This window comes from Saccharomycodes ludwigii, chromosome I, assembly GCF_020623625.1.
Source record: "Saccharomycodes ludwigii strain NBRC 1722 chromosome I, whole genome shotgun sequence".
Lineage (NCBI taxonomy): Eukaryota > Fungi > Ascomycota > Saccharomycetes > Saccharomycodales > Saccharomycodaceae > Saccharomycodes > Saccharomycodes ludwigii.
In genome coordinates this window covers 1914391-1941491 of record NC_060200.1, presented here as the reverse complement: position 1 = coordinate 1941491, position 27101 = coordinate 1914391, and the positions used below count along the sequence as shown (strand labels likewise).

The window sequence follows — 27101 nt, the reverse complement described above, 5'->3', positions numbered from 1 at the left end:
CTAGTGACAACTCGGTCGCACCCGGATTCGAACCGGGGTTGGCGGAATCAGAAACCACGGTGATAACCTCTACACTATGCAACCAGGCGTTCTTGAAGGGGACTCAAGATAGTTGTATGGATTAACAATATCAACAGTATTACGTTCAAGTTTTTTTCTTTTGCCCGCTTTTTTTCTTTTTTGTTTTGATATTGGTGTTTGAGATAGTGGCAAATGATTATAAACTTTGTTCTTTATTTGGTTTTAATTACTGTTTCTCTAATAAAAAATGTTTAAGACAAAAGACAAATGTGAACGGCAAAAACAAACCATAAAAGGTTACACAGTTTTAATTTACTAAAAATGCAGTTTAATTCTACCTAAGGCAAAACTTTTAAACGTTGATATATATATATATTTAATAGCCTTTGGTAAAGTAAGCGTAAAAAATATTTTAAAATATGCACCAATTGGTTATCATTATCTTGTATCAATAGATATTATATTTTTTTTTTTAATACTTTACAAGAAATATTGTCTTGCTCTACTGTAATTATATGTACGATATTTGACATTCGTGCGGCACTAATATATTTATATTTATTAATGCCGGTTATTATCCAAGCTTTACACGGTCATTTTACTTCAAATAGAATTCCTTTTTTTTTTTTTTTTTTTTGACACAATTAAATGTTAACACACTTTATTTCTATTTTAAAATAAATGTAGAATAAATATGCCATCTCTGTACGTCGCAGACATTTTGAGAAATGACACAATAATTATACAGTGTTAGATAAGAGCTATTGTATATACCTCTCTATTTATTACGGCGTCACTGGTAACTTAAATACATAAATTCAAATTTTCATTTAATAATTTTACCACAATAAAAACCTTGAAAATTAAAAAAAAAAAAAAAAAAAAATTAAAAAATTAAAAACTTTTGGAATACTTTATACACTCATTACTTTATTACTTTATTAGACTGTTTTATTCATACATTTGTTTTGACTCAAAATATCAAAATATATCCTTTTTTTAATTGGAAAACTAAATCCAATTATTAATAAAAACCTTAACTAATATCTGTTTACATATATTTAAGCCATTTCACCTCACTATAAACAATTTTATTACTATAATTTCTTTCTTTTTTTTAGAAAAAGACAAAAGAAAGTTTTAATAATTCTTTTGTTTATATCAAATCCAAGAAACATTTAATATATAAATGAAGTAAAATAGTGTTTGAAATATTTCTTTCTTTTTTTTTTTTTTTTTTTTTTTTTTTTAATTAATAAATTAACAACTCTTCAGCCTAGTTGATCATTTATCACTTTATAACTAGTATTTTAATCTCCTTAAAAGTAAAAATAAACAACATTGCAAATCATTGCAGTTAATAAACAATAATAATAATAATAATAATAATAATAAAAAAAAGATAGCAATTTGGAACACACATTTAAATAGGAACAATAAGATGACAGAAATTAAAAAAAGTTTTTTTCCACAACTGAATGTTTTCAACAAAGAAAACTATTCAATTAACTCAAGAACAGATAGTAGCAGCAATGTTAGTACGTTTAATTCAAAACAAGAAAATGAACAAAACATGATCACTAGTTTGGACAAAGGAAATAAGAAAATAGGTTTATTATCATGTATAGGCTTAATTTGTAATCGTATGGTTGGTTGTGGTATTTTTGCCACGCCATCAAGCGTGTATACCATGTCAGGATCTATTGGTTTGGCCTTAATTATATGGGCATGTGGCGCAATTATTGCACTAGCTGGCATGTACGTGTACATGGAATTTGGTACTGCGATTCCTCGTAACGGTGGTGAAAAAAATTACCTGGAATATATTTTCCAAAAACCCAAATTTTTAGTCACCAGCTGCTATGCCTCATATATTTTTTTTTTAGGATGGGCAGCTGGTAATTCAGTCAACTGCGCAATCATGTTTTTAACTGCCGGGAATGTAGAAATAACTGAATGGAACCAACGTGGTGTTGGTGTTGCGGTGATTGGCTTTTGCTTTTTAGTAAATGCCATAAATGTTAAAGCGGGTATATATTTGCAAAACGTTTTGGGTATTTTTAAAATTGGTATTGTTATCTTTATTTCAATTACTGGTTGGGTTGCTTTAGGTGGTGGTTTACCAAATCACTACAAAACAAACAATTTCCATAATGCCTTTGAAGGTACAAAAAACACTACTGCTTATGGCATTGTAAATGCCCTATATAACGTCATATGGTCCTTTATTGGTTATTCTAATGTAAACTATGCATTGGGCGAAGTTAAAAATCCTGTTCGTACGCTAAAAATCGCAGGTCCAACCTCCTTGATTTTCATTGCTATCATATACATTTTCTGTAATATTGCTTATTTTGCAGTTGTGCCAAAGGAAAAATTGGTTTCATCAAAGTTAATTTTAGCTGCAGATTTTTTTGACTTGGCGTTTGGTGGTCGTGCCAAACAAGCTGCTTCTGTTTTTGTTGGTTTAAGTGCATTGGGTAATGTTTTATCTGTTATTTTTGCACAAGGTAGAATCATTCAACAGTTAGGCCGTGAGGGTGTTTTACCATTTTCATCTTTTTTTGCAACTTCCAAACCTTTTAATTCACCAACAATTGGATTGTTTCAGCATTTTATTGTTTGCTTAGTAACCATTATTGCACCTCCACCGGGCGACGCTTATAATTTTATCTTGAATTTGGTTTCTTATCCAATGAACATCATTAATTTTTGTATTAGTGGCGGATTACTTTACATTTATATCCAAAAAAAAAGAGGTATTATTGAATGGAACCCTCCCATCCGTGCTGGTTATTTTATTACTACATTTTTCATGTTGGCTAACTTGTATTTGATTATTGCACCATATGTCCCACCAACTGCTGGCGACTCTATTTACGAAAGTATGCCCTATTGGATTCACTGTGTCGTTGCTTGGGGTGTTTTCGCATTTGGTGGACTTTATTGGGTAATTTGGTACGTTGTTTTACCTAAAATTGGTGGATATGATTTAATTGATACCGAGGTGCTGGGTGATGACGGATTCTGGAGAAAGAAAATTGTTAAAAAATATAAAAATGAAGAAACAACTGAAGTAAATATTAACGAAACAAGCGTTGAATATGTGGATCAAAATGAAAATGTCAATAGTAATTATGATAATACAATAAAAAAAGATACTGACAAAATCATTAATACCACTGAAATTATAAACTAAGAAGATTTGGAGATTTGTTCCTTCACTTTTTATTTCTTTTTTCTATAACTGTACATATTAAGATGAATCAGAAATAAAAAGATGAACAAATAAATGTGTTGCGGAATGGTACAATAGGTACAAAGTTTCTTAATTGTTTTATACGTATGATATGTTTGTTACGATTTACTTAATAATGCATTTTTTCTTTCTTTTTTTTTTTCCTTTTTTTTTTTTTTCCTCGAAAAGCGAAAAGCTAAAAGCGAAAAGCGAAAAATGATAAATAAAATACATATATATATATATATATTATTATTATTATTATTACTAATAATGTTTCTGTCTTGCATTACTTTTATTTACTATATTGCAATTGACGAATAGGCTCATTATATATAATTATAATATTGTAATTAATTCCAATACTTTCCCCTCATTTCTATCTTTTTTTGTGTTGATTAAAAAAAACAAAAACAAAAACAAAACTTACTACTAATAAAATTGATTAAGACCAAGATAGAACAATGTCAGATCATGCTACAAAAATATTATTACGTAAACTAAAAAACACCTATGAATTACTATTGAATATAAAAGATGAAAAAGGAGGTGATGTTTCAGGTACTTTTAAAAATTTGCCCCCAAGGAGAGATTTTGCAGATTATTATGTTATAATTACTAAACCCATGAGTTTGAGTAAGATTAAAAAAAAGTTGCATCATTATACTTTAGCACAAGATTTTGTCACTGATTTAGCTCAAATTGTATGGAATGCAAAGACTTATAATTCTGAAGATTCTTTAATCTATGAATATGCTAATATTTTTGAAGATTTTGTTAAAAAGAATTGTTTACCTAAATTAATTAAAAGTTATCAGGTTATTTACCCTGATTTAGGCACTTTACCAGATGAAAACAATGAAACAATTCTTGAAGAAGAAGAAGAAGAAGAAGAAAAAGAAGAAGAAGAAGAGAAGCAAGAAAACAAGAAAGAGGAAGAGGAAAAAGAGGAAGAAAAAGAGGAAGAAAAAGAGGAAGAAAAAGAGGAAGAAAAAGAAGCAGAAAAAGAGGAAGAAAAAGAAGCAGAAAAAGAGGAAGAAAAAGAGAAGGAAAAAGAAGAAGAAAAAGAAGAAGAAAAAGAAGAAGAAACAGAGGAAGAAGAAAAAGAGAAAGGAGGAATGAAAGAAAAAGACACAGAAGAAAGCAAGGAGTCGGAAGATAAACAACAACTAAAAGATAAAAATGAAAAAAATACTGTTATTACCAAACATAATACAACATCTGCGATAAACGGTTATCCTAACAACATCGCTGGAAGTGATAAAATTGAAGGAGTTAATGATAAGAATAATCAACAAAATAACTTAAACAATAATGCTCTAGTCTCGCAGCATAATCCAAATCCCATTTCAACTACACCAATCTCATATTCATCTTCACATTCACCACCACAGACATTAACAGCCACGCAAGCATCTTCTCCCGTTCAAATAGCAGCTCCATACAGTATGCCCCAAGCAAAAAATTATACAATGTCACCTACCCCAGTATTTAAAGAAAAACACATTGGACGCGGTAGACCCCCAATCTTGGATTTGCCTTTTGAACAACGTATGAAAAATGTTTTGAAATACTTGAAGAAAGAAGTTAATGGATTTGGTGAAGGCATTACCGAAAGTTTTGATAGACTTCCTCCTAAGAATGAAAGTCCGGATTATTACTCCATTGTTAAGCACCCGATTTGTTTAGATGATATTAGAAAGCTAGTTAAAGCCAAAAAGTATCAAAACATTGACCAATTTAAGAATGATGTTTTATTATGTATTAATAATTTTAGATTATACAATAGAACTGATACCATGTTTCTACGCAAATCTCAGGAGTTTGAAGACAAGTTTAATGTATATTTACAAGCTGAATTAGCTAGACCAGATAAAGAATTTAGGTCGGATGCTGATTCCAAAAAAGTGTTAGATCATGTGGTTGTTAATGGGAAAGTTTATAAAACTGGATCATGGATTTTGTTGCGTAATCCCAATGATCCTAATAAGCCTACAGTTGGCCAGGTTTACATAATATGGCAGAATAAAGACGGTAGCCAGTGGATTAAGGCCTCTTGGTACCTACGACCAGAGCAAACTGTTCATAGGGTTGACCGTTTATTTTACAAAAATGAAGTTTGTAAATCAGGACATTATAGAATTCACCCAGTTGATGACATTGTTGGTGAATGCTATGTTTGCCACTTTACTAGGTTTCAACGTGGTAATCCGGATGTTCAGGTTGATGGACCATTATTTATTTGCGAATTTAGATATAATGAAAGTGATAAGAATTTCAACAAAATTAGAACTTGGAAAGCGTGTTTGCCGGAGGAAATTCGTAATATTGACGAACCAACCATTCTTGTTAGCGGGAGAAAATTTTTCAAATATGAATCACCAATTAAACACTTATTGCCTAAAAATGCCACCTATGATGACCCTATACCTGAGCCTACTAAGGGTTTACCAAATGCTCCTCCCATCGTTGGTGCGGTGTATTTAAGAAAGCCCCTGAAAAAGGATGATCTAGGTGAATATTCTACATCCGCCACATGTCCACGTTACATTATCAGACCCAATGATCCGCCGGAAGAAGGTAAATTAGAGCCGGAAACAGGCACTATTATTACCAACAGTTTTACAGCAAGCGCACTACCTAAGTCTAGTGGTATAACTACTACCAGTAGGTTACCCACTTTAACACAGAAAAGATCGCCTGAAGCGTTTGCTGACAGCCCTAGCAGCAGTACTCCTATTACCATGCATCAACCTAAAAGGATCACTTATAGTCCTCCTAGCTCAACATATAATCACAATCCACAGTTCATAAGTTCTTCTGCCGCTGTTTCAGCGGTTCCACGTAGCAATGTAGTTCCTAAAAAATCAACTATGCATATCGAACAGCCAAAGAAGTATTATCAAACTTTCCAAAAACAACAAAAGCACAGTAGAAACCAAATGATAAATGCAGGTAGAAGTAACATTAGTACCTCTAACTCCACTTCTGCCAGCGGTAACAATATTAATGAAGTTCACAACAATAGCAATGTCTTAGGATTTCCTAATGCCAGCCATATCAGACCAGATCATATCCTATTAAACACACCTTCTGCGTTTGTATTACCTGTTTGTATTACCAAAAACACAGAAGTTATTCAAAGAACAGACAGATTAAATCAAAATAGATTACAAAAATTAGGATTATTGAGTAACAATAATAACATCAATAATATGGACCATAGAACCAAGGGCGAGATTATATGGTTCAGAGGTACTGCTACACATATTTCTCAAAGGTTGTTAAATTTAAAAGATTACAAAGTTAGCAAGGTACATGAAAGTGACTTTGGATTAAAGCCAAGCGCTGAATATTTGGCTTATAAATTAAACAAAACTTTTGGAGATAAATCATGATATAAACTAACATGACTAGTGATGGCAGTGGCACTAAAGGTAAACAATATGTTAGAAAATCCGTCTATAATATTTATAATAGTTTGGGATATTTTATTTTTATTTGCTAATCTAATTTTTCTTTTTTATTTTTCAAAAGTTTTTGTAGGTTATGTCAGTATAATAAAAAAAAAAAGAAGTCAAAAATCTTGATAAAATATTTGAGAGCGCTGCTTTTATCCAAAAAGACGTTTCAAAAAAAGGGAATATAAATTAAAAAAAAAAAAAGAAAAAAAAACAGAAGTTAAAAAAAAAACAAAAAAATATGTATATAATTAATTAATTCATTTTTTTAATATATTGCAATGTAATAAATCAATTTAAATACTCTCTTTCTCTCTTTTTTTCCTTTTTTTTCTTTCTTTCTTTCTTATTCTCATTCCTTTGTTATCTTTAAACCATATATAAAAATGCACAATTTCTGAACCTTCTTTCTACCTTATCCTTTATATTATTCTGTAAAGTTTCTTATTCAATTAAAATCAATTAAAAAAAAAAAAAAATAATAATAGAAAAACTAAAAACAACACCATCAACAATGTCATCTCAAAACGACAAATACGCTACTCCATTGTCTTCTCGTTACGCTTCAGACGAAATGTCTGCTGTCTTCAGTTTAAGAAATAGGTTTTCTACCTGGAGAAAATTATGGTTAAACTTGGCTATTGCAGAAAAGGAATTGGGTTTAACTGTGATTACTGATAAAGCTATAGAACAAATGCGTGCTCATTTGGAAATCACCGATGAGGAAATTGTTGCTGCATCCAAGCAAGAAGCTATCGTCAGACACGACGTTATGGCTCATGTCCATGTTTTTGGTCAAACATGTCCCGAAGCCGCTGGTATTATTCATTTGGGTGCTACTTCTTGTTTTGTCACAGATAATGCCGATTTAATATTTTTAAGAGACGCTTATGACATTGTTATACCCAAATTAGTTAATGTCATTAACAGACTTAGTGAATTTGCTATTAAATACAAAGATTTACCAGTTTTAGGTTGGACCCATTTTCAACCAGCTCAATTGACTACTTTAGGTAAGAGAGCCACTTTATGGATTCAAGAGTTATTGTGGGACTTAAGGAACTTTGTTAGAGCTAGAAATGATATTGGTTTACGTGGTGCTAAGGGCACAACCGGTACCCAAGCTTCCTTTTTGTCTCTATTCCATGGGAACCAAGAAAAGGTTGTCGGTTTGGATAAAAGAGTTACTGAATTATTGGGGTTCGATATTGTCTACCCTGTGACCGGCCAAACCTATTCCAGAAAGATTGATATTGATGTTTTGGCTCCATTAGCTTCTTTTGCAGCTACAGCTCATAAAATGGCTACTGATATTAGATTATTAGCCAATTTGAAAGAAGTTGAAGAACCTTTTGAAAAATCACAAATAGGTTCTAGTGCTATGGCTTATAAAAGAAATCCAATGCGTTGTGAACGTGTGTGCTCCTTAGCCAGGCATTTAGGTTCCTTGTTTAGCGATGCTGTTCAAACTGCTTCTGTTCAATGGTTTGAAAGAACTTTAGATGACTCTGCCATCCGTAGAATATCTTTACCAAGTGCCTTTTTAACCACTGACATTTTGCTAACTACTTTGTTAAACATTTCTTCTGGGCTAGTCGTATATCCCAAAGTTATTGAAAGAAGGATTAAGAGCGAATTACCATTTATGGCCACAGAAAACATTATTATGGCTATGGTTGAAAAAGGTGTTTCCAGACAAGAGGTTCATGAGGCTATCCGTGTCTTATCTCATCAGGCCGCCGCTGTAGTTAAGGAAGAAGGTGGCGATAATGATTTGATTGAACGTATCAAGAACGATCAGTTTTTTAAGCCAATTTGGGGCGAATTGAACTCTTTATTGGATCCCTCCACTTTTGTTGGTAGAGCTCCACAACAAGTTGAAAACTTTGTTTCTCATGATGTCGCTAAAGCATTAGAACCATTTAAAAGTCAAATTAATGACACTCAAGTTAAGTTGAATGTATGAATGTCCATTCAATTTATCTTTTAAATTTTTTGTATTTATACGTTTATATATAGAATCTGATTGTATACTTAATAATTTTGGGGGAGGAGGAGGAAAGGAAAGTCTTTAAAACTGCATAAAGTTTTTCCAATTCAACAAATGTTACTTAGCATATAGGTGTTCCATTTGTGTAATTTCATGAAAAATAATCTATCTCCCGTCAATTCTGTTAGATTTTTGGGAATTTTCAGACTGTTCCCCCGCAAATATGAACCCATAGATATTAATGGATTATCCCTATTTTCATTCAATTGTTTATCAATAACTTTCTTCCTAAGCTCTTTAATATACGACACTTCCTTGTTAAAAGCAGTTAATATGAAATCCCAATGTCTGTTCATAATATCTGAGCATAATTTTTGACTGGTATTAGTGATACTGAAAATAAGACAATATCTTCTTTCGTTTCCTCTTGAATGGCCATCTTGTAACTTAAAACCAAGAGAAATGTTGAGACCACGCTCGTTGTCATAAAAACATAGCGGAGACTCATTATAAAGCATTGTTTCTTCTGAAAATATTTTCTTGATAATAGACGAAAGTAATTGGAACCTAGTAGCTGAATATTGCGTGGATATATATAGATGTGTATCTTCATGATTGTCGCTGCCAGTTGATTCGAACTTACTCTTCATAGATCGAAGTTTAACATTTTTATCCTTTACTTCGGGAAATTTGATCAGACATGAATCACAATATGAATCGGTAGGATAATCTGGTAAAAGCAAAGATTCCATATCATTATTGTTGCGTGCGACTTGTGTTATTTGTATCACTTTTGGGCCATGTTTGTCACAAAAATGAGCTAAGGTAATGAAACTATTCAAGGATATGTCTTCAGTTAAACTATGCATCATTTAAATTTCAATAACTTGTTTGAGATTTTGTTGTAGTGCAACCTATTTGGTATGAACTTGTTATTAGAATATTTTCCACTTTTTATTTTTCGTTTTGTAAAACTTTTTAAAGTATCATTTGCTAAGCTTGTGCGGTACCAAAAAAAAAAAAAAAAAAAACCTCTCCCTTTAATTGGTTCAATAAAACAAGATTTTTTTTTTTCTTTTTTTTTTTTTTTTGCTTAATCAACTGTATAAAATAGGAATTCAATTTTTTTTTTACAAAAATATTTCATACTTTTTAGCATATATATATATATAAGAAAAAAAGAAAAAGAAAAAAATTGGAAAAAGGTTCAAGAAACAGAATCAAAAATATCATGCCTTGCTTGTTCCAATAGGGGCATATTTTTTCTAATTTCTGCTAGTTTATAATGATCTATTTCTGCCACTAACAATTCATCCTCATTTTTCACAGCCTCTGCTATAACAGTCCCCCAAGGATCTATAATCATGGAATGGCCATATGACTCTCTTTTTCCATTATGCTTACCATATTGGCCTGGCATCAAAACATAACATTGTGTTTCAATTGCTCGACATCTACCCAATATTTCCCAATGTGCTTCTCCTGTTTTAACAGTGAAAGCACTTGGGTAAGTAATTATATCTGATCCTTTTGAACGTAAATATAAACCTTGTTCTGGGAACCTAATATCATAACAAATCGATGGTCCCAACATACCAATAGGTGTCTTTATTGGAATAGGTGCCTTCATTCCGGGGACTACAGTTTTAGATTCATAAAGATTGCTGCCTGGAACATCAAACAAGTGCAATTTCTGGTAAGTTGACATAATTGTACCTGCGTGATTAATATATAATAGACAATTGCGCACTCTATCATTAGGGTCATTTATTTCTGGTAAATGCACACCTATTGATACATCAATTTCTTTTTTCAACTTTTTCAAATGTTCTTGGAGAGGGATTATAAACTCAGCATTTGTAGATTTTGCTAGTTTCTTGGATTCTGCACTGCTTTGAGCAATATAGTCTGTAGCCTCTGGAAAAAATAAAACACGAACATCTTTTTCCAAAGCTTTACCAATAAAGTCAAAACATAAATCTAAATTGTGTTTTATATTTGAAGTTGAACATATTTGTGCTACACCTACTCTACAGGACATTTTAATAATAATAAACGATCTTATTATCCTTTATACTTGTACGTTTTTTTTTTTTTTTCTTTTTTCTTATTTAAGACAAGTAAACAGCTTAGTAACACTTGGAACAATTGATTAAATATTGTTTAAAAGTCTAACAGTCTGTTACGATTAAATGTCTTGTTAAGAAAAGTTATGTTTAATTGAAATTATTAACCAAGATAGTTTTTAATACTTATTATTTTGTTATGGTATTATATAAATCTTGTTACAAACCATTCAATCTAAACGGTGTGCAGATATTTCTATGTATTTTCTCTAATCGTTTGTTGCTCTTTTTTTTTTTTCTTTTTTTTAATTTTTAATTTTTAATTTATTTCTGTTTTTATTATTATCATTGTCACTCTTTTAATAGTAAATGTTGCTACAGTTAAAGGAAAAAATAACAATAAACATACGCATTTAATGAGTAAATAATAAAATAATTAACAAAAAATATCATAATATAATGAAACCAAATACAGAGAATGTTAAAACCAATCACATACTAAAGCTTTTGACCAGGATACGACATTTACAAAATATTAGTTTTATCAATTTCCCCATAATAGGTAGCCAAGAAAAAATAGCTTGGTTTTATACTATTCATACCCAGGTTGGTAATGATCAAAACTCCAGTATTTTAATATATGTGAGTGAAGATACTAAACCTAGCTTTAACGATGGTTTCCAATACTCATTGCTGTTTAACGATTTGCCAGAAATTTCTTTGCAGAAATTCCCAGATACACAAATGATACTTCAGTTATATGGACATGACACAAAGGAAAATTCCTCTTTTCTAATAGCAAAATACGATATAAAACTATCAAATCTAGTAGCAATTGCTAAAAAAAGTATGATAAATGGTAAAATGTGTTTTCCAATTTTTTTTATCAAGGGAAGGAATGCTTTTTATACCTTAGAAGTGGCTTTATCTGGAAAAAAAGAGCATGAGGAACTAATAAGTACCGAGAATTCCATCAAAAAGATTTCATACACATATAATACAATTTTGAAATTAAATAGATTACTAGAATATTATAGTGAGTTAGTAGATGAAATAAGCCATACTAAGGAGAATATAGATTCCGCAAATAATCCTTCATTGTCCTTATCAGGCAATAAAGATAACATTAAAGTTTTAAACAAGTTCATTACTGACATAAACTTTCGAATTTCACAAAAAAGCAAATTACTCAAATTAAGAGATGATAAGTTGATTAAAACCCCACTACCTTTATCCAAGCATTTATCCCCCTTATCTCCCCTGTCATTAACCACATCAAAGGGCAGAGAACCCTTTGCAGATGAAAATAACGAGATTTATACAAACTATACAATTCGTCAAGCAGAACTTAAAGCTTTACAAATTAAAAAGTTGGATAAATTGACGCAAGAATTTTTTAAGGACACACTGATTAAGAAATATTTAATTGTAAACTCTCCTGGGGAAACCATAATAACATTAAAGCCTTTAAATAGTGTTTTATTGTTATCGGAAGCTGAAATAAATGAATCTAATAGGATCAAAATTAACACCATGCTAGGCTACTACATACTGTATGTCAAAATCTTGGCACAACGAATATTCACTCTACCCTTGAGATATTCCGTAGAGTTTTACGGCAGCAGTTCCTTAATAAATGAAAATTTACCCCTATATATAGTGGCTATGAACAGGCAACAGCAAAAAAAATTTCAGCTGGCTGTTCATTATTTTAATATTGATATTGATCAGATGAATTGCTATTTTAAGACGGTACACCATCACTGACCAAAACTTGCTTGTCAAATATTTCTTCTGGTGAATTATGTAATCTTTTCCATGTGTATATATTATTTTTAACAGAATCGATTTCAAATACCCTAATTCTTCTCTCTGTGCCACCGTACCCTGCATAACCACCTTCACCGCTGCCCCCGCCGTAACATAGCCATAATTTATTATTATTTTTATGTGCATCGTTTTGTGAGCTATCATCCAATAGGCAATAATCGTTGCAATGGTCATGTCCAACACTAACTACATCTACTCCAATATCAAGTAAAGTGTTGGTACCATGACTGTTGTATTTTGGAGCGGTAACTCCTTCTTTCCATGAACCAACAACTTTATTTTGTTCACCAGGATGTTGAATAGAGTTTAAGTTCAAATATTCAGGTAGTGGAATATGGAAGAATGCCATAGCCAAGGGAATTCTGCTATATTTTTTTTCGTCTGGTTTGATATATCTACTATAATACTGTTCGATGTACTTCCACTGTTCCTCTTGGATCCATGCATATCCAGGAAAGAGTTTACCATTTGGAGAGTATTTATGGGAGTCTAAAAAGTAAAGCGTTACAGCCGGATTGTTGTTGATTGGAGTAAAAATTTGGATCACATAGTTGCCGACACCAAAATCAGAATTTGCTGTATCTTTGGGACTAAACTTAAACAACGAATAAGGTAGGCTTGAAACAAATTCAGATAATTCCCATCTGGTTAGCGAACCTTCATCATCATGGTTCCCCCAAACCATGGCATATGGTATTTTTCTTTTTATAACTGGACTGACCACCTTTAATAACGCACTGATTGAATCTTGCCTACATCTATCACCCATAATTTGGTCACCGGTAAAAATAACCATATTTGGGTTTTCGATATCCAATATTTTTTCTAAAAAGCTTAAAGTTTTAGCATCTGCTTTGCAGTCTGATGTTTGCTCTGGGAATTCGTCTCTACAACTGCCATATCCAACGCTAAAATGTAAATCAGCAAATTGTACTATTTTGAAATTTCCATTTTCATCAAGCTTCAAATTTTCTTGCATTGCCGGGAAATTAGAATAAGGGTCATGATTGTACGTAGCATTGATTTTTTTGATGGTAATGTGCGTTGGGTAATAAACTGTATTTAACTTCCACGATTTATCCATTTTCCAATCTTCTCTAGGTTCGATACAGTCTTCGCCAAATAAAAAGTCAATGTCACTTATAAATTCTTTGGTTTTAATATTTTCTATGGTTATATTATCTTTAATGAATGTAAACATATTTTTAATTTTATAAGGAGAAAGAGCCGAATAAGGCAAGACATCCACTATACCTGTAAATGGAATTTCATTATCTTTATTCGCCATGAAATCTCCTAATGTAATGTAATCTATATATATATATTGAGAAACGCCAAACCAGTTGATTGCCTTAGATTGGCTTAAATCTTTTTTAACTCTTTTCTGTCTAGTTTTATTAGTTTTATTGCTTTGGGTTGTAGGGCATATTTCAAAAAATGGGAAATATATACATTTTCTTAAATGAATATTTGTAAGTATACTCTGGTTCAAATCATAATCATTTAATTGTACTTCATTTATTTTTACATTTAGGTTATTTTTGATTTCATTTGTTAAAGGCTTGGGAAATGAGGGGGGTATTGCCGGCCTCAGAATAATACTATTAATCTCCACTATTTTGAACACTTGAAAAAGTATGTAAGATGGTAAACATACTCCTAGAAAAAGGTATAATATCAATCTTTGATATTTCTTAGAGATGCCTATCATCAGCGTTGATGCAAATTGATTTGGATTTTACAAGTAAAAGCTTTTTATAAGCTTTGAGGGTAATTTTTGTGTATATTTTTTTCTTATTTTTATTTTTATTTTTATTTTCATTTTTATTTTAGATTTAAATTTACCTTTTGTAAATTGGCTAAAAATATATGTCTAGAAAGTATATTAAATTATAAAAGAAAAAAGAAAAAAAGAAAAAAAAAAAAAAAAAAAAAAATTTACAATGATTATTTGTATTAAATATTTGATTATATTGTAATAATTTTAAAGAATATAACGAGAAAAAACCAAAAATAAAATATAAGCGGTAGTTGATTATTTTTCTTGATTTTTCTCACATTCATTTATCTTTTTATTTATATCTTTCTCACTAACTTTGGGCCTATGATTTTGGTTATTTATCAATGGACAATCAACGTGAGGATGCCTTGAATGTGGGTGGCGGATTCTTTTAAGATCAATTTCTGCACCATTTTTATTGAAAATCTTTAAAGGTTCCTTAATGTTGTGTTTTTGTTGCTCAGTTTCTTTCTTATTTTCTGCACTCATTATTATCTCTTTATTCTATTTTACTTTATTTTATTTTAATTTTATTTTTTCAATGTTTAATAAATTATTACAAGGTGTTATAAGTAAAGTTGGTGACATGATCACTTTATTTTCCCTAATAATCTTTTCCGTTTCAAATAACTAAACAAATTAATCTGCTTAACCGAAAAAAAAACAAAAAAAAAAAAAACAAAAAAAAAAAACAAAAGTTATCAATAATCTTAAACTTGCCCCCAAATAACAAGCCCCATATCCTCTCATTTGATTAGCAGCTTTCCAATCCATGTCTACTAAACAAAGTGTGAACTGAGAAAAGAAAAATTAAAATAAAAAATGTCATCTCATAACTCAATACCAGAAGACCAGCAACTTTCACCACACAGCATTGCTACTGATTCAAATAATAAAACCACAAAATATTTACTCATTGAAGAATTGCTAACTCAGATAAACTGTAATGAATATTTGAACAAGTTTATTGAGTTTGGAATTATTGACAAAGAACAATTTGGCTTGTTGGATAAAGACATACTCAAGGTAATGGGGATTAAACCTATTGGCGATAGAATACGAATTTTAACCAAATCCAAAGAATTATCAGCTGATACAACTATTTCAGATAAAATAAGAGAAATAACAAAGAAAATAAACGCCTTAAACATAGCGGAATCACTTAGTGTAACTGAAGAATTGGTTACAGACAAGCATACTGTAATTTTTATTCTAAATGATGGCTCAGCTAAAAAAGTTAACGTAAATGGCTGTTTTAACGCCGATTCTATAAAATGGAAGTTAATTAAAAGGTTATCTCCACCACCAGAGGGCAGCAGGAAAAATTCCGATGCATACGATGTTTTTGTAGTTGATTATAACAAAAACGTTTTACATTTATTATATGATGTCGAACTAGTAACTATTTGCCATTCAAGTGATCGTGTAGAAAAGAATAGATTAATATTTGTTTCTAAAGATCAAACACCAAGCGATGAAGCTATTGCTACCTCCAAGAAAATATTTTTCAAAACTTTGAGCGTTTTCCATCACCATTCAGCTAGAGATAATGATAATACAATAATGAAAATTGAGAATAAAAATCAACAATTTAGAAAAATTTTCAATCAAAGGCCTCCAAGCGAACTAATTTCCACCAACTTGAAGGAATATTTCCCCCATACAGATGTTAAAAATTTAAGAAAAACTGTAAGAAATTCAATTTTTCAGTCGGCAAGAATCAGTACTTACAATACACCTATGGCAAAATCATTTGAAAATAACATTGGCGGTGTCATTTTGAATAATTCAAATGCTGTGGATAAGGCTTTGCTAGAGGATCATAGAGACCCAACCAGTGCCATAGCTGGCAATTCGAATGACTTAACATCGCTAGATGGTCGACAAAGTATATGTCCTTCGCTGACAGGTGCTTTTGACGATGACGATGACAACGCAAGTGTTATTTCACTACCTAATAAAATGGCTACTCCAAAATCATGGTTGAAGGGAGCTAGAATTGGTTCAGGGAGTTTTGGTACTGTCTGTATTGGAATGAATGCAGAAACCGGCGAATTAATGGCTGTTAAACAGGTGGAGATACCTAAAGTTATGTTACAAATTGGTGAAGTTTCAAATGATGAAAGTGGTGGTAGTGAGACAGTTAATGATGACAATGCCGAAAATAAACCCGCAGATAAAACCAAGACAGCGAAATCAAGTTTTAGTAACAAAATGGTTGAAGCTTTACAGCATGAAATGAATTTGTTAAAAGATCTACACCATGAAAATATTGTTTCATATTATGGTTCGTCTGAGGAAAACAACACACTAAATATTTTTTTGGAATATGTACCTGGTGGTTCAGTTTCCTCAATGTTAAACAGTTACGGTCCATTTGAACCGCCTTTAATTAAAAATTTTACTAGACAAATATTAATTGGAATTTCGTATTTGCATCGAAAAAATATTATACATAGAGACATCAAGGGTGCTAATATCCTAATTGACATTAAAGGATGTGTTAAGATTACTGATTTTGGTATCTCAAAAAAGTTATCGCCACTTAATAAAGATTCCAAAGCCAATAAACGTGCATCGTTACAGGGCTCCGTATATTGGATGGCTCCAGAAGTTGTAAAACAAATTGCCACCACCTCCAAGGCGGATATATGGTCTGTTGGATGTGTGGTGATAGAAATGTTTACAGGTAAACATCCATTCCCAGATTTTTCTCAGATGCAAGCTATATTCAAAATAGGAACTAATACAATACCTCAAATACCTTCCTGGGCTGATGCTGAAGCAGAGCAGTTCTTGATGCAAACTTTTAAATTAGATTATAAAAAACGTCCCAATAGTATTCAATTGCTATCACATCCTTGGTTAAGTACCAATAACATATAACTTTTTGTATTTTGTTTTTAATAGAGAGTATAATGATAATAGCAATGATTGTGTGAACAAAAAAAAAAAAAAAAAAAGCGTAAAATTGGCTATTTGATTTTGTTGCTGCCAAAAAAAAAAACAAAAAAAAAACATTTATTTATTTAATTTTTTTTTTTTAATTTTTTTTTTAATATTCTTGTAAGGATAATACTAACTCACTATTATTATTATTATTATTATTATTTTATACCTTCTTCCTTTTCCTTTCTTGATCTAAATCATGTAACATTTCCATTTTAATAAAAAATAAAAATAGTTAAAAGCAATACACAATTTCCATCATCATGTCCTTTAACTCATGGAGACAATTCCAATTCTTTGATAATATACCTATTAGTGATTCTCTACTAGCATCTAACAATACATTATTTTCTGATCCAAGTGTATCTTCAATTGCATCCTTAACATTATTGGATGAAAACAGTGACGATACAGATTTGCTTCTAGTTGGCTATGATTTTACAAGAATAAAAATATGTTCACTCAAATATTCTAAAATATTAATTGACTTCAACGCATATGAAGCTGGCTACGAAATTACAAAACTACAAAATATGATTCATTTACCATCTTTTTTCATCAGTGTTGCAGAATGTTCCGGGAAACCAGCATTAATAAAAGTTTGGAAATATTCAGATAACCTTCTCAAAAATGAAAATTCCTATCATTCCTTAGTTGAGGCAAACAATACAATAAGCAACAACACTTTCCCCATTTCAGCAATAAGTTTTTCAATTGTTCTTAATTGTATAGCTGTCGGTTACACGGATGGTTCAATTATTTTGATAAGAGGTGACATCTATAGAGATAGAGGCAGTAAACAAAGAATAATATATTATGATTCACAGAAGGAGCCCATTACAAATTTGGCGTTGGAAGAAAGTTCTACCTATCTATTTGTGTCTACAACTTCAAAAATAATGGTTTTCTCTACACATGGTAGGAATAATAAACAACCTGACTTGATATTAAATAATGAAAATGGTGTTGATTTATATTGTGGTCAAATTGACCTTTTACAAAAAAATTTCATATGTGTTACTAAGGATAGCCTAGACACTTACACTTTCAAAGGTGAAAAAAAGTCATTGTCACTTGATGTGCCCTCCAAAACGCAGCTATTTCAAATTGATGAAAACCGCATTTTACTTGTCAGTGACGTGGATTCCAGTAGTTATACTTCAAAAGCATTTTCCGGAATGACCAATAATAGTGTCAATATATTAGACATTAGGAATAAATTAGTTTCAATGAGTGCCTTCATACCAAGCCAGGTCATTCATATTTTCACGTTCAAATTTGATGGAATACCTAGCATTATGCTGTTTTCTAGTGACCACAAATTATATAAGATTACCGAGAAGCCAATAGCCGATCAATTACAGATTGTTTTACAAAGAGAATTGTACCCAATAGCGTTAAATATTGCATCGCAAAATTCTAAGGCAGTGTCAACTTTAGATATAAAAAAAATTGAAAGGGAATATGGTGATTATTTGTACAAGAAGGGCGCTAAGACCAAAGCTATGGAACAATATATTCGTTGCATAGATACCATCACAGAAACTAGTGAAATTATTTCCAAATACAGTATAGCTCAGGGGGATTCTTGGGAAAGCATAAAATCGTTGACAAAGTTTTTGTGGGCTTTGGTAAAAAAGGGACTGGCACAAATAGACCACGTAACTCTTTTACTTGTAACTATGATCAAGTTGAAGGACAGAGACGGAATCAATACGTTTATAAATCATTATACACGTGATGGCACCTATTCTGAAAAGGCTTCATGTGAAGATGTTACCACTTTATGGGGCCAAGCGGATGACGATTATTTTTACTCCACTGATGTTCCATTTGATTTAGAAAAAGTTGTGAGTTTATTAAAAGATGTTGATTTTAATGTAGAGGCGTATAAACTGTGTAGAAAATTCTCTAAAGATCCAGCAGACACCGTTGATATTTTATTAAACACTTTGAAGGATCCTGTTAGTGCTTTGAGATATACCAAAAGCCTACCCGTTGATGATGCACTACGTGTTTTGATATCATATTCCAAAATTTTCTTGGATTATTTACCAAATGATACCAATGCATTGCTGATTGAAATATTTATCGGGAAGTATAAACCGGAAATATATTCCATGAACGATTCTGTCCTCAATAATTCTAGTAGTGAGGTTAATAACAACGGTTTTAACAATAAAATGGTTTTCCATAATTATGCTTCATTTTTCAGTTACATGAACAATTCCAGTGTTGAAAACCAACAAAACTATGAGCCCACTTATCATCCTCCAAGACCCAATTTGATTTTTACGTCATTTGTAGGTAAGCCATACGAATTTGTTGTATTTTTGGAAGCATGTTTGGAATCATATAAGAGATTCAAAGGGTTTGACAATGATAAACAAGAAGTATTGACTACATTATACAATCTCTACTTATCACTAAGCGAAGAAGAAAGCACAGACAATTTAGAAAGGAAGGATAGTTGGCGAGAAAAGGCTGCGAAAATTTTTGAAGAAAGCGAGGAGTTGGTGAAATCCTCTCATTCCTCTGCCACCTTTCCTTCTGAAGGTATTGAAAACTCTTTAATGGTTTTGATTTCTCATTTACATAATTTTAATATAGATCAAGCTCAGAGTCTTCAATTTGGTGCAGAATCAGATCACATGTCAAAGTTTAGAACGCTGTTACTGAAGAATGAGCCTACCGAGGTTATCAGGTATTTACATGAAAATGGAGAGAAAGAGTTTGATCTTTATAGATCGATTTTAAGGCATGTTGTATCGAGCAAATCTATTTTTGAATTATACGGAGGGGATGCGGGAGTTAAAAAAAACATTTTAGAACCCATTAAAGAATTACAAGTTATGGATTCATTAGAGATAATTCGAATATTGAGTATGTCTGAAGTTGCTTCATTTGGACTAATTAAAGATGCATTGTTAGAAAATTTGCAAGACACAAACAGAGAAATTGAAAACAACCAGAAATTATCCACTTCTTACAAAAATGAGTTAGATGGCATTGAGAATGAAATTGAGAAATTATTCCAAAAGGACGCATCTGTGGAGATAAAAATGAGTAGGGAAATCTGTAAGATATGTCAAACTATATTGGAACTTCCGGTGGTTTACTTCAAGTGTGGACATGCTTATCACCAAAAATGTTTGAATGAGGAATTTTCTAGTAGTAGTACTACTGATGATAATAAGACTGAAAGTGCTATACTTGAGGAAAGTCACTCAGTATATAAGTGTCCACAGTGTTTATTAGAATTGGAAACATCTGGGAAATTGTACAAAGCTCAGCTAGATTTTGCCAATAAGGAGGAAGAAGAGTTCAACATAGCATTGACCAGTGCAGAGGGTGAAAATGATTGTTTTAATGTTGTGACAGAATATATTGGAAAAGGTTGTTTAGAAAATTCGTATGCTATTTTAGAATAGAGCGCGCAACATCCTTGCTATAAAGTTTGGGTAATAATTTTGCGACGCGTTTGAAACAGCGACAAGGCTACTTTGACACTGGCGACAATATAAAAATATTATAACTCATTAAAAATCTTATAAGTACCCAACTATATATATATATATATATATATGTAGGTATCTTAAGAAACCTTTTTATTTTCCTTAATGAAACAGATAATGCGTTTTGTCTTATTATATAAATTTAAAAAGTTACAGAAAAAAAAAAAAAAAAAAAAAAAAAAAGAAGTAATACAGGGTATAAAAAGCAAGATGCTTAAATCATCCGAATTTGTTGAAAGTGTAATTCCTTCTAATAGAAATGAAATGACACCAATAAGAGACTCAGGATTGGGCAATTATTTTTGGAAAAATCAAAATACTAATACCACCAATAATCACACCGTTGAACAAGAAAATAAATATCAGGATATACCTTATAATCCATATTCTTATTCACTATGGCAAGAACCAAATAAAAACAAAGAAGTTTTGGATTCTATTAAGGAAAAAATCGAAAAACATGAATTAACATTGAAAATCTTAGAAAGTGGACATAAAACTACAAAAACAGAGGTCATTACGTGCAATGAGAAAAAAGAAGATTTCGATCAGGAATCTAACAATAATATGAGCAATTTTATTCAAGCCTTGGAAAATTTTTTTAAAAATGAAAATGATTATGTTAATAAATTGAAATATGCTTTGACAGTCTATAAATATGAATTAAAAAATAACAGAAAGTTAAAGGATAAAATTTTACCAAAGGAAAATATTAACGCTGAACTATTGATTTTTGGAAATTTGAGTACAATTATTGATTTGAGTGAAAATTTCGTATCTACTTTCCTACAAAACTTGGACCAAAGCCAGTCAACTAGTTGTTCAGATAACCGTGAATTTGTATGGAAAGTTTTAAAACAAAATAAAACCGATACTAAATTGAAGTATTTGGATATTGGAAAAATTTTAGAATTACATTTCTTTAAAATGAAACAAACATATTTATCGTATTTTTTGGAATATAATAAACAATTAAAATATTTGGATAGTTTAGAAACATCTAGAGCAACCGCCAACTATGTTAGAGAGTGGTATTCAATATGTTTAACGGAATGCTCAATTTCCTTACCTGATATTCTAAAGTTACCGATCAAGAGGTTATTTACCTGGTGTGAATCTATAAGTGATTTGTTATTATATAGTGATAATGTTTTAACTACCGAGAATATTAGATCATTGAGTGGATTCAACACCATATATATAAAATATCTAACAGAGGTACAGAATGAAGCCTTTATTTATAATAACTATGATCAAAATTTACCAACACCCGTTGAAATATCGAATTTGTATCAAAATAAATGGAAATCTCAAAAAAATCTTGGTTCAACACGTTCAGAAACGGAATATTTATCAAAAACATCAAGCAAATATTCAGATATAGTGACAGAATACTATGATACCAATTCTACAAGCAGTTATACTTGTTTGGATGCGAAACAGGAAGATAGGTTCAGTGAGGAAAACAGAAGCTTGAAAGAGTTGTGTTATAACTTTCGAAATATTCATAAAAATACACATACCTTTAGGAGTATTTTACAAAACGTGGATTGGTATGGACCTATTAATAAACTATTGAAAAATGCAATTGTTTGGCAAAATTTTATGGAATTAGGCCAGAATAAGTCCTTGGATGACTTTTCCATATATAAATCTTATGTGGAAAAGTTGCAATGGGAAAAACAAGAAATTGAAAAATTGGTTGAATTCAAAATAGAACAAAGGTTATATAAACCATTAGTTCAGCTTTTGGTATATAGTGAAACAATCGAAACACTAATAAAGGATTTGCAAATTTTGAAAAAAACTTTAAGTAAACAGTTTCATACAGACGAGCACAACATAAGAAGGGAGGCATTAGAAAAAGAATACGATGTTTTGCAACTGAATTTATTGAGACAATTACCTGTGTTTAACAAATATTTGTTTTCTTTTGTGAATATATTTTTGTTACAGTATCATGAGATATTGCAAGAATATTTGACTATATTATGTGGGGGTGAGATGTTTAGAGATCGTGAATTGCAATTATTAAAAAACGGTACAAGACAATTGGGTGATAATTTTGATATTTTACAGTTGTATTCTTCTTCAAGATTTGTTACAAAAAAAGTTGTACGAGAAAATTGGCCGTACAAAACAGATCCGATTAAAAGTGAGATTGTAAGAAGGTTTTTTGAGCTATAGCGGTGTATTTTATTTTATTTTATTTGTTTGGTTTATACAAGACTATTTTTAATGAATGTATCTTTGGACTTGATACTTTGTTGTTTGTTTATATATATGTTAACTATCATATTTATTATTCTTTTCCAATGTTTTTTTGTTGTTTGTTAAAAAAAGTTTCTCTTATACAGCAATTCGCCCATCTTTTTTGGAAATTGCAATCTTTTTACAAACTATGAGCAAGTGGAGATCACTTTGAATCAACCAGGCTGTTGTAAGGTGAAGTGGGCTAAAGATGTTACTTGGTTAGACTCGTTCTAAATCGATCTTTTCTCGTTATTATATTTCTTCTATATATAATATCTAATTACATAAGTCTAAACTAACTTATACAAACAAGGACAATATATCTACGAAACCCAAAACTCTTTAGTGAGATGTTGGCTTTATATACTCCTGTTTTCGGTTGTCGACACGACAACTTTTACAACAATTATGACAGCGCATAGCCTTAGCTTTTCGATGCGTTGTTCTCAACTTCGGTACTGCGGTGTTATAGTAGTATTTGCTTTGCTGGCATAATCACTACTAAGCGTAACATCCACGTACAAGTCTCTTTACGGATAAATCATAATAACATAGTATCTCACTATTTACGGTTATTAACACGTGATTTATCTTGTTATAAGGTTTACCTTATAACATCTTCCCCCCTCTCGTCAGATACGGACTGCTTATACAACTGTTCAAAATTATTTATCAGAGAGCGACGTCTCAGCAGTGGAAGCGACTTAAACATTTTTAACGGAACAGCGGCAGTCAGACGAGGGTCTACGTGGGCAAATTTACAATAGACTATACCTTCAGACGGTGCAAAACCTATTACACTAGAGATATTTTCGAGCCTATTCCTTAACTCAGTTTCAGAACGAGGTAGTTCCTTTACATACCTTTCTGAGTCGAACTGATATTTCTTTATCCATCTTACGTTGATCACTCTATGCTTTTTGGAAGTCTTCGGTAAGTCGACCTCATATGCATTTTCATTTATTACCTTAACAATCTTAAACGGGCCTAAGAATATCGGTTGTAATTTAATGTAACGGCCTCCAGTGAAATAAGCGTCTCTATGTACCAGAACATAGTCACCTACAGCGAACTTCTCTTCCCTTCTCCCAGGATTAACGGCAACTTCCATGTTGACCTGGTTTTCTTTGAGGAAATCTTTTGTACGGAGCGTGATAGCTCTAAGCGACTGGATCAAATCTACAGCCGAGAAGTTCCTTGCGGCTGTTAACGAGGTACTATCTAATAACGGTTCATTTGGTACATAGCCCAAATCCACTAAAAACGGGGCGGCTTTGACGGCAGAGTGATATGTAGAATTATATACAAATTCTACTTGGGGTAACAATACATCCCAACGGCCCTGCTCTAGCCCGGCATATGATCGTAACAGTTGTGTCAATGTTTTAATAGTTCTTTCACTCTGTCCATCGGACTCAGGGTGATTCGAAGAACTCATACACAGTTTAATACCTAGTCGTTCTGTAAGTTCTCTGTATGCGTTACCAGTAAATCTAACATCTCTATCACTAACGATCCTCTTCGGGAAACCGTGATAACAAAATACAAATTGGAATAACAAATTAATAGTGTATTCTTGAGATAACTCTTTATTACATGCAACAAAGTGAGCACGTTTACTGAAACGGTCCACTACAACCAGTATCATGTCTTTACCACTTACTGTCGGTGGTAAACCGGACACAAAATCAATGGATATATCTGTCCATCTTCCTTCAGGGACCTCTAACGGTTTCAGTAAACCATATTGTCTATTACGGTGAAACTTAAACACTTGACAATTCGGGCAACTTGCGACATACTTTTGAACTTCATGATCTTGACGTGGCCAATAATACGATTCGGTGACTTTCTGCAACGTGACATTATAACCAAAATGTCCACCAAATAGACCATGATCATGGTAGGTATTCAACACCAACTGTACCTTACTACGAGGGACTATGTATCTATCTTTCCAATACAACAAATCCTCCTCTAGACGGATCATTTTTCGAAACGCATTTGACAATCTATAGCGTTTAATGATCTTATTAAAATAACTTGTATCCGCTTTGCTAACTCGTATCTTCCCAAGATACTCATCTGGATTCAGAGATACTAACAGAGCAGCACAATACGGATCTTCCTCATAATCATTCTTCCATTCACACGGATCAATGGATACGAGCTCATCAATAACATTGATTTCATACGGAGCTCTTGATATTGCATCAGCAACGACATTGTCATGACCTTTAACATACTGTAATTCGAAATCATATTCGGACAATGTATCTAACCAACGGGCAATTCTTGTGCCTGGTTCTTTTGTTGTTTTCAACGACAGTAAACTTATATGATCGGTTCTCAACACGAATCGTTTACCATGCAACAAGTACTTAAAATGTTCTAGTGCCGAAATAATTCCTAATAATTCTAGTTCTCCGGCGGGGTATCTCTGTTGAGCACCTTGTAGAGATTTAGAGAAATAGGATACGGTACCAACTGGGTTCTTATTTTCGTCCAGTTCTTCTAACACAGCACCAACACCATATTTACAAGCATCTGTAGTTAATCTGTAACTAGCTGTAACGTCAAATGGTATCAACACGGGCTGTTCCTGTAACGCTCTTTTTAATGACTTCAGTGCTTTATCTTGTGTTACTCCCCACGTTGCTTCTCCGGAAATAAACGTATTAATCGGGCGTGCAATAATGGAGCAACCTTTTATAAATCTTCTGTAATAATTTACCATGCCTAAAAAACGTTGTGCTTCCTTAACGGACCTTGGGGTCGGAAACGCACAAATGGCATCAGTTTTACCTTGTAATGGTTCAATCTTACCAGCACTAATTTGGTACCCTAGAAACTCAACGGACGATTGAAGGAAATGACACTTCTTCAATTTAGCTATTAAGCCTTCAGACTTCAGGCGATCTAGAACAACGTCTAGATGATTTAGATGTTCTTCTTTTGACTTTGAGAACACTAGAATGTCATCTAAATAGACACCAACAAATACTAGATCACGGAACAACTCAGCCATATAACGTGCAAATGTGCTCGGAGCGTTCACCAGACCGAATGGCATCACTTTATATTCATATTTTGCAGTGGGTGTCACAAACGCGGTCTTATATTGGTCTTCGGATCTAACCGGTATTTGATGATAACCTGAGTGCAAGTCTAACGTCGAGAATATGGTAGCTTTACCAATTCTACTCAACAAGCTATCTATACGGGGTAACGGGAATGGATCTTTGACGGTGATCGCATTCAACTTTCTGTAATCAACACACATCCTGTAGCTATTATCTTTCTTCTTAACCAATACAATTGGCGAGCTACACGGGGATTTTGACGGTGTGATGAAGTTCTTTTCTAACAAGTCATTAATCAAGTCGTTAACAATACTTTCATTTTTCGGTGTCAACCTATACGGACTTATTCGAGGAAGTCTACCATCAGGCGCCAGAACAATCTCATGTTCAACCTTCCTATCCTGTATTTTCGAGGGACACAATTCATTGGATACAGTACTCTTGTACTTCAATCTCAAGGATTTCGGCAACAGTTCAAACGTGTTACAATCCTTTTTCGGAGATTCACTAACGGAAATAACAAATATTTCATCTTCTTCTTTAAAATACCTAGACGGATTATCTACGTAATCAATAGGTAATATACTGTCATACGGAACCAATACATTTTCGGGTTCGACAGTTTCTCCCAGGTGTAGTAACTTCGGGTAAGACCTTAAAACAGGGTCACCAATAATAATCTTCTGCGAGACGGCAGCAGTAACGTAAGCATCAAACTTATACTTTATATTTTCAATCGACATAACAATACTAGTCGCAACACTTGATGTGGCTGTTTCAGCGGAGACAGCGCCATAAAAAGTGAACGGCGGAGCTGAATACGTTTCTAATTTCAACTCTGAGACCACTGAACGATTCACAAATGTAGTCGGTGAACCAGTGTCTAACAATACTAGCATTTCTTTATTATTTACT

At 32.1% G+C, this 27101-nt stretch overlaps 11 protein-coding genes and 1 non-coding gene across 12 annotated transcripts; 7 read left to right on the top strand and 5 right to left on the bottom strand.

Moving 5' to 3' along the window:
- Window positions 1-12: 12 nt before the first annotated feature.
- On the bottom strand, window positions 13-84 carry SCDLUD_000824. Its single transcript has one exon. It is a non-coding gene; the product is annotated as a tRNA-Gln (tRNA).
- Window positions 85-1462: 1378 nt separating this feature from the next.
- On the top strand, window positions 1463-3220 carry MUP1 (Mup1p; the record flags this gene model as incomplete). The annotated part of the gene is made up of 1 exon (XM_046079828.1): window positions 1463-3220. One exon carries the CDS (start codon window positions 1463-1465, stop codon window positions 3218-3220), a length of 1758 nt encoding a protein of 585 aa, XP_045937133.1.
- Window positions 3221-3723: 503 nt separating this feature from the next.
- Window positions 3724-6657, top strand: RSC2 (Rsc2p; the record flags this gene model as incomplete). The annotated part of the gene is made up of 1 exon (XM_046079827.1): window positions 3724-6657. The coding sequence occupies one exon, from the start codon at window positions 3724-3726 to the stop codon at window positions 6655-6657; it is 2934 nt and encodes a 977-aa protein (XP_045937132.1).
- A 577-nt stretch (window positions 6658-7234) lies between these two features.
- Window positions 7235-8686, top strand: ADE13 (adenylosuccinase ADE13; the record flags this gene model as incomplete). The annotated part of the gene is made up of 1 exon (XM_046079826.1): window positions 7235-8686. One exon carries the CDS (start codon window positions 7235-7237, stop codon window positions 8684-8686), a length of 1452 nt encoding a protein of 483 aa, XP_045937131.1.
- A 131-nt stretch (window positions 8687-8817) lies between these two features.
- LST7 (Lst7p) lies at window positions 8818-9582 on the bottom strand (the record flags this gene model as incomplete). The annotated part of the gene is made up of 1 exon (XM_046079825.1): window positions 8818-9582. One exon carries the CDS (start codon window positions 9580-9582, stop codon window positions 8818-8820), a length of 765 nt encoding a protein of 254 aa, XP_045937130.1.
- Window positions 9583-9917: 335 nt separating this feature from the next.
- Window positions 9918-10751, bottom strand: NIT2 (putative hydrolase; the record flags this gene model as incomplete). Its single annotated transcript, XM_046079824.1, has 1 exon — window positions 9918-10751. The coding sequence occupies one exon, from the start codon at window positions 10749-10751 to the stop codon at window positions 9918-9920; it is 834 nt and encodes a 277-aa protein (XP_045937129.1).
- Window positions 10752-11235: 484 nt separating this feature from the next.
- VPS38 (Vps38p) lies at window positions 11236-12491 on the top strand (the record flags this gene model as incomplete). Its single annotated transcript, XM_046079823.1, has 2 exons — window positions 11236-12329; window positions 12437-12491. 2 exons carry the CDS (start codon window positions 11236-11238, stop codon window positions 12489-12491), a joined length of 1149 nt encoding a protein of 382 aa, XP_045937128.1.
- A 29-nt stretch (window positions 12492-12520) lies between these two features.
- Window positions 12521-14317, bottom strand: DCR2 (phosphoprotein phosphatase; the record flags this gene model as incomplete). Its single annotated transcript, XM_046079822.1, has 2 exons — window positions 12521-14167; window positions 14264-14317. 2 exons carry the CDS (start codon window positions 14315-14317, stop codon window positions 12521-12523), a joined length of 1701 nt encoding a protein of 566 aa, XP_045937127.1.
- A 324-nt stretch (window positions 14318-14641) lies between these two features.
- On the bottom strand, window positions 14642-14875 carry SCDLUD_000816 (uncharacterized protein; the record flags this gene model as incomplete). Its single annotated transcript, XM_046076802.1, has 1 exon — window positions 14642-14875. One exon carries the CDS (start codon window positions 14873-14875, stop codon window positions 14642-14644), a length of 234 nt encoding a protein of 77 aa, XP_045937126.1.
- Window positions 14876-15208: 333 nt separating this feature from the next.
- STE11 (mitogen-activated protein kinase kinase kinase STE11) lies at window positions 15209-17272 on the top strand (the record flags this gene model as incomplete). The annotated part of the gene is made up of 1 exon (XM_046079821.1): window positions 15209-17272. One exon carries the CDS (start codon window positions 15209-15211, stop codon window positions 17270-17272), a length of 2064 nt encoding a protein of 687 aa, XP_045937125.1.
- A 326-nt stretch (window positions 17273-17598) lies between these two features.
- Window positions 17599-20766, top strand: PEP5 (tethering complex subunit PEP5; the record flags this gene model as incomplete). The annotated part of the gene is made up of 1 exon (XM_046079820.1): window positions 17599-20766. One exon carries the CDS (start codon window positions 17599-17601, stop codon window positions 20764-20766), a length of 3168 nt encoding a protein of 1055 aa, XP_045937124.1.
- Window positions 20767-20955: 189 nt separating this feature from the next.
- FUS2 (Fus2p) lies at window positions 20956-23037 on the top strand (the record flags this gene model as incomplete). Its single annotated transcript, XM_046079819.1, has 1 exon — window positions 20956-23037. The coding sequence occupies one exon, from the start codon at window positions 20956-20958 to the stop codon at window positions 23035-23037; it is 2082 nt and encodes a 693-aa protein (XP_045937123.1).
- Window positions 23038-27101: the final 4064 nt, after the last annotated feature.